Source organism: Brassica napus, chromosome C1 (genome assembly GCF_020379485.1).
Source record: "Brassica napus cultivar Da-Ae chromosome C1, Da-Ae, whole genome shotgun sequence".
Classification (NCBI taxonomy): domain Eukaryota; kingdom Viridiplantae; phylum Streptophyta; class Magnoliopsida; order Brassicales; family Brassicaceae; genus Brassica; species Brassica napus.
This window is the reverse complement of record NC_063444.1, coordinates 25,090,140-25,096,936: the sequence shown is the minus strand read 5'-3', so window position 1 is coordinate 25,096,936 and position 6,797 is coordinate 25,090,140. Positions and strand designations below refer to the sequence as shown.

The 6,797-nt window shown below is 41.6% G+C and overlaps 1 protein-coding gene across 1 annotated transcript; it reads right to left on the bottom strand.

The window, feature by feature from the left end:
* Window positions 1-42: 42 nt before the first annotated feature.
* Window positions 43-5,400, bottom strand: LOC111202010 (pectinesterase 3-like). The gene is made up of 2 exons (XM_022694369.2): window positions 4,916-5,400; window positions 43-540 (listed from the first exon to the last, which is right to left on the bottom strand). Exons 1-2 carry the CDS (start codon window positions 5,208-5,210, stop codon window positions 155-157), a joined length of 681 nt encoding a protein of 226 aa, XP_022550090.1. The 5' UTR covers window positions 5,211-5,400; the 3' UTR covers window positions 43-154.
* Window positions 5,401-6,797: the final 1,397 nt, after the last annotated feature.

Genomic DNA, 6,797 nt, shown 5'->3' with positions numbered 1-6,797 from the left:
GACCAACAACCTCTAACTTGATCAAAGCAAAGGGGTTCAATGTAGAATACGACAAGTTTGATACATCTCTTATCAAATTACACACTTATGGTTTAGAAATTGACATAGAAAAACAATAAAAGTTGGAACCTTTTGATTTGGGTTTCTGTTTGAATCAGTGAAAAATAATGAGAAGTTTCTTAATTTGACTAACAATGGCCAAGCTAATACTCATCATCTGATTCACCGTCAACATCTCTTTCTTGATCTCGTTACCCACAACTGTTCCCATTTCCTCAAGCCCATCAGAGCAAGTCTCGTCGTCAGTCATGGCGGCGCTGATCCAAGTCTTAACATCTCCGACGACCCTCTTCGTCAACCAGTTCCCTCCATTCTTCTTTTCCCTCTTGAACTCTGATATCGACTCGTTCAGTTGACTCACCGCGTCCGCGTACAGCTTCACGTAGCCACCAACCACCGTTTCCTCAAGCATATCGTTGATAGATCGGAAAGACACAGAGAGGTTGGATACCTTCTTAGAAGTGACTCGAAGTGAGAGCTTGATGTGCCGCAGTCCACAGATCAGTACATGGAACCAGCTCAGCATGGAGCTCAGGACGTTCTGAACATTTCAACCAAGGTTCATGTTTTTTCACCGTACCGGACAGACTGACCGTGCAGTGTACTGGACCGTCCCGCATACATCCGGAAAGTAGCTTTGGCTGGAACCATGGCCGGATGACCGATCTGAATGTACTGGAGCTTGCCTTTCCCGTCCAACTTCACAAGCTAAGGCTGATGGTCAAACCAGAATCAACTTAGGACGAGCCAATTCCGATTCAGACTATATCTTCTCTCTTTTGGCCCGTTTGGCTCGTACCGCTTGCACCCACGACTGTGCTGATGATTTCGCCTCCTTGTTCGATCCGATCATGGACTTCTCCTTTGGATATTTCTCTAAGCCAAGGATCCTTAAGCTCTCATAAGACTTGGCCACGTTAGAACGCAACTTGTCCGATCAGAACGTCCTGCGGCCTTTGCAGAACGTCCCGCGGCCTTTGCAGAACGTCCCGCGGCCCTTGCTGATCGCCCCGCCCATGTGCTGATCCTTTCCGCCTTGGACACAGCCAGCTCGGATGAATCTGGACAGGAGCCGTACATACATCTTGACTAGTCTTCTCCTTTTTCCGTGCTTTGACCAGATCTAGTCAATGTTGTATTTTCTATGTCTTGATTTCACACATTCTTCTTTATTTCTTTTGAATAGAAAGTAGCATAAGTATGTAATCCCTTTCAGTTGAAATAATAGATTGTTTTCCCCTTTGTTTTGAGTTGAAACTCTTTGTTATTTGTAGAACTTTTCTTTGTTTCTTGGTGAGTCATATCCAAGTAAACATTTCTCAAAATCGTTGGACTTGTGAGTCATATCAAGAAACGACTAGAAACTCTTCTTTTGGTGGACTTGTGAGTCATATCAAGCACCAACTGTAGTCGGGAATATCGGAGGCCTTCTGCAACCTTCGTGCGACCCTTCAATCCACCAGTTTTCCATCCGGAGTTCATATCCAAACCAGATCCAGTCGAGTAATCCGATCTTAGGGTCCTTCAAGTAGTATCAGAGCCGCTCGTTTGGTATCGTCTAAATCATTCCATCTTCTCATCTTCCATTTCTTCATAAACACTTTCTTATTTCTATATATCTTGAATCCGGGTCCCTCATTACCATCCTCTATCTATAATAGAAAAAAAAAAGATCTACATATAAAAAAAAAAAAAGAGAATTCGAAAAGTTTTTCATTTGGGGATTGGTGGTGGAAGAGAAAGCCTGCTGGCTGAGGAGAAATCCAGCCTTCAAGGTGGTTAAAACGGATTCCAAAACCAAAAATGCTTTATCTTTCTATCTGGAAAAAAATTCTCTTTTGTTTGCTTGGATTTGCCCATTGGGATTCTTTGATTTGTTCTCTTAGAACATTGAGTAGAAACTTGTGTGTGATCACCAAAAACTCTGAGAGAAACACTTGTGTGGGTCAGGATCAAACACTTGAGAGAGTGAGGATTTTTATCTGCTAATCTTTTGTGTTGAGAATTTTCAGGATAAGATGTTTGGCCTTCTCAAGGAGACTAGCCAAGAGAAATACCAACGACATGCTAATTTTTATTCTTCATCTCAAAACTTGTTGAATGTTTTTGATGAGTTTGTTACTGTGCAGGAAATGCCAACCCTTAGAAAACCATATAAGGTGCCAGACCGGAGGTGCAAAGAGCAGTCCAAGTCGTCCAAAGGTGAAGCTGATCCAAAGAGGCGTTTGCTTCAGTTTGATATCCAAGAGTTTTTTGATAACTTTGTGGAGGAAGTGGTGAAAACCCTCAAGGACGTCAACCAGACCCATAAGAAGAGTACATCCACACGTGCACCTGTAGCTGAGCCATCCTTATTCATCAGCAAGAAATCCAAAGGTAAATCTGAAACCCATGTTGAGGAGTTGAAAGATATTTCAGATTCTTTACCCATCTATGATGAATATGATGAAGAACCAATTGAAAGCTTGATGATTTGTGAGAAAAAGTGTGATTTTCCTTCTTCTGAATCTTAGCTTATGATTGATAATGAACAAGCTATTGTGGAACTAACCGTTTTGCAACCGGAGCATCCGAGTAGTCTTGTTTTGTCTCCACAGGTTTTTGAGGAAGAACCACTGGACTATCCACATCAAGGACCACGTCTTGACTCTAGAAAACCATTGGATGAGGATCTAGGTCCTATCTTTGATGAGGAGGACGAGCCAGGTCCAGTCTTTGATGAAGAAACAACAAGCATCACATCCATCGCTATGGAGAGTCATCTAAGCTTTGATCCCGTCACAACTCTTGCCCCTTTGTCTTCTGAATTTCAAGAGAAATTTTCTGTTTTGAGTATCCATGAAAAACAGGTTCAGCCTCAGAAAAGTGAAAGCATTGACAGTTCCCAACAGCTTGAGATTTGTAGACGCATTGTTGTCCAAACCGGCTACTTTGGAAATGCCAAAGACAGAGGTTCAGTCCAAGGAGAATATATCGACATTCAGAAGGTCTTTTATCATAAATCCAATTTCCCTGGAAGGCCATCTCACCAAGGATTCACTGAGTCTTGGAATCGTATGAAAATCTTCACGGAGGAAGAAGTTATGAATTTTTCAAACTAGAGGTTCTCCAGTCCGTCTATCCGCGAGTACCAGACTTCTAAAGGAGATTCAGGCCCGGGAAAGAATCAGCTTGAGCCAAAACCGATCTTAGAGTTCAATATGGATCTCTCAGCTTCTCATAAAGACCGAAATCAGGAGAAATGGCCATTGAATTATGAAGTTATGATCCATCCACCAAAACCGGCAAGACCAAAGACAGCACAACCTTTTTCATTCAGCCAAGAACCCGGAGGTACTTTCAAAACTTCTACTTTTATTTGTGCTGATGAATCTATTTTGAAGCTTGATATCTTGTGTGTTGAAACTAATAGACCTTGGCTTGTGTTGAGATCATTGCTTAAAAATTATGTTGTCTTGAGCTTTGATGTCATCTTGGTTTACAACACATTCTTTGAAGATTATCCTAAGAGTTTGGATCATGTTTTTGATATCTTAAGGATAGAGAAACCCTTTGATTATTTCTTTATCAGATTTGATGTGGTTTCTCTAGTTGTTTTGAATGAACAGGATAAGCATGATCATTTCCCAAGGAGAGCAAGCAATGATGGTCGCCAAAGAACTTGGAATTACTTGATGAAAACAACTTCAAAACTCCAAGGAAGTTTCTGTCCAATCTTTTCATTCACTGAATTTCCCTTGAATTTTAATTCTTTTGTATCTGATTTCTTTCCTTTTGATATAGGTACAATGGATTTGAGGACAAGTCCTTTTAAAGAGGGAGGGAATGATGTGCCGCAGTCCACAGATCAGTACATGGAACCAGCTCAGCATGGAGTTCGGACGTTCTGAACATTTCAACCGAGGTTCATGTTTTTCACCGTACCGGACAGACTGACCGTGTAGTGTACTGGACCGTCCCGCATACATCCGGAAAGGAGCTTTGGCTGGAACCATGGCCGGATGACCGATCTGAACGTACTGGAGCTTGCCTTTCCTGTTCAACTTCACAAGCTAAGGCTGATGGTCAAACCAGAATCAACATAGGACGAGCCAATTCCGATTCAGACCATAGCTTCTCTCTTTTGGCCCGTTTGGCTCGTACTGCATGCACCCGCGACTGTGCTGATGATCTCACCTCCTTGTTCGATCCGATCATGGACTTCTCCTTTGGATATTTCTCTAAGGCAAGGATCCTTAAGCTCTCAGAAGACTTGGGCCACGTTAGAACGCAACTTGTCCGATCAGAACGTCCCGCGGCCTTTGCAGAACATCCCGCGGCCCTTGCTGATCGCCCGCCCCTCTGCTGATCCTTTCCGCCTTGGACACAGCCATCTCGGATAAATCTGGACAGGAGCCGAACAGACATCTTGACTAGTCTTCTCCTTTTTCCGTGCTTTGACCAGATGTAGTTAATGTTGTATTTTCTATGTCTTGATTTCACACATTCTTCTTTATTTCTTTTGACTACAAAGTAGTATAAGTATGTAATCCCTTTCACTTGAAATAATAGATTGTTTTCCCCTTTTTTTTGAGTTGAAACTCTTTGTTCTTTGTAGAACTTTTCTTTGTTTCTTGGTGAGTCATATCCAAGTAAACATTCCTCAATATCGTTGGACTTGTGAGTCATATCATGCAACGACTAGAGACCCTTCTTTTGGTGGACTTGTGAGTCATATCAAGCACCAACTGAAGTCAGGAATATCGGAAGCCTTCCACAACCTTCGTGTGACCCTTCAATCCACCAGTTCTCCATCCGGATTTCATATCCAAACCAGATCCAGTCGAGTAATCCGATCTTAGGGTCCTTCAGAGCTCGAGGATTGATTCAGGGTTGAGTTTTCCGTCGAGGGATGAAGATAAGGCGTTGAAGCAGGTCTCTGGGTAACGAGTCACGGCACGGACTGCTTTGAGCGGCTTGGAAGAGATGGGAGGGTTATATGAACGACGAGTGAAGGCTCCGGCAGTTAAGGCGAGGATCAAGAGGAGGGATATGATGGAAACAATGGCGATTAAGGTTTTACGGGAAGGTGGTTTGGGAAGTGGAGAAGGAATCTGGTTTTCTTGGTCGGATACTTTGTCGTAACCTTTCAAGGTGTTGATCGACTCCATTTGAACACGACAACTGCGATAGGGTTTGGTCGAAAAAGATGTGAATGTCGTCTTGGGCGATTTGGGATTTGGACATTTAGATAGTCAACAATAAATAGTCAAATGTGGACACTGGAAGCAGCCCCGCAACGAAACCCTGACTCTCATGTCTTCTTACTGCGTCTCTCTCTCTCTCTTTCTCTCTCTCTCTCTCTCTATCTCTCTCTCTCTCTCTCTCTCTCTCTCTTATTCTTCTACTTGATTGTTTTCAATATTGCTTCAGTTGCCTAACAAGTTTTCAATATTAAATTTGAGATTCGAGCGAAGTTATGATAAGAATAAGATCATGATTAGAGTAAGAAGATGACAGTAATGTATTGATTGTTTTATTTTAAGGGTTCAAAGTTACAATCAATGCCCATAGATTCACTCTTCTTTATTCTAAGTTGTAAATTTTCGGAATTTTTTTGTTAGGTTGCATGATACCATGGATTTTATCCATTTTTAACCATGGTATATGAGTGTTTTAGAGTATATTATATGGGTTTAGAGTATGTTTTAAAGTGTTTTCAGGTTCAGGTACGTTTTGGAGAACTTTGGTGATTTTGGAGCCTTTTGAGGTACAAAACTATACAGACGTGTCAGATGTTTAGTTATGTAAGGAGACCTTCCTATGGTGAGATTAATCTGATCTTTTGACAAAAGATAGATCTTTGAGTTAGTGTTCCAATGCCACCGGTTTGAGGTCAATCCAACGGTTAGATCAGAAGTTATACCCGCTTTACTGAAGAGTGGTCAGTCTGTCTCACGAGAGAAAGCTGTCGAGGAGATGGGAACGTCGATCAAAGACACAGCCTTGGTGTCGATCGACGGTAATGCCAGAACGTGGGCCGAGTATATTTTAAGACTGACTAAAGCCCATAAGCAACCATAAATTACCAAGATGCCTTTGGACGACTCAAAACCTATTTATGTGTGTTTCTAAGCCATTGTTGACGGCTACGCTTTCTATATTTTCTATTCTATTGTTTTAGGCTTTCTCTTAGGTTAGGAGAGAAGAGAGGAAATCCTTCAGAGTCCTCATGGAACTCCTGTGGTTTCATCATTGATTTCTATTTTTCTATGGTTTTTTTGTGACAACTATCATGTTTGAATAAATCCATCTGCTAGGTTTAGGGTTAATTAAGGTTCTTGATGGATTTGCTAAAACTATAGAATTGTTAGGGTGATAATTAGATATCCTTCAATATAATTGTTCTTACTGCTTGTGTTCTACATTCACGAACTAGAAACCCAAACTTAGGATAATTAGGCGCACGCGACATCATGGTCTATTACATGAATTAATTCTCTTGAGCTAGAATTGTTTGAAACAAGTGAAAACTGATTTAGAAAGCTTAGTGAACAATTCGATCAGATCGATAATGCTTGCCTAAAGAACCATTGATAACGCTTGCCTAAGGAAGCATCGATTGACGCTAACTCAATAGCATCGATCAACGCTGGATCAATATCAACAAGCGACAGCTGAGATACTGGACTTAGTCACGATAAGACTCGCATGCGAAAGCTGGATATCTTTTCATTAGAATCGAGTTCTAGGATTGT

Coding starts and splice junctions, on each gene's coding strand:
- LOC111202010 (XM_022694369.2), bottom strand. CDS start 5,210: ATGGAGTCGATCAACACCTTGAAAGGTTACGACAAAGTATCCGACCAA. Junction 541..4,915: donor CAACCCTGAATCAATCCTCG/AGCTCTGAAGGA, acceptor TGCGGCACATCA/AGCTCTCACTTCGAGTCACT.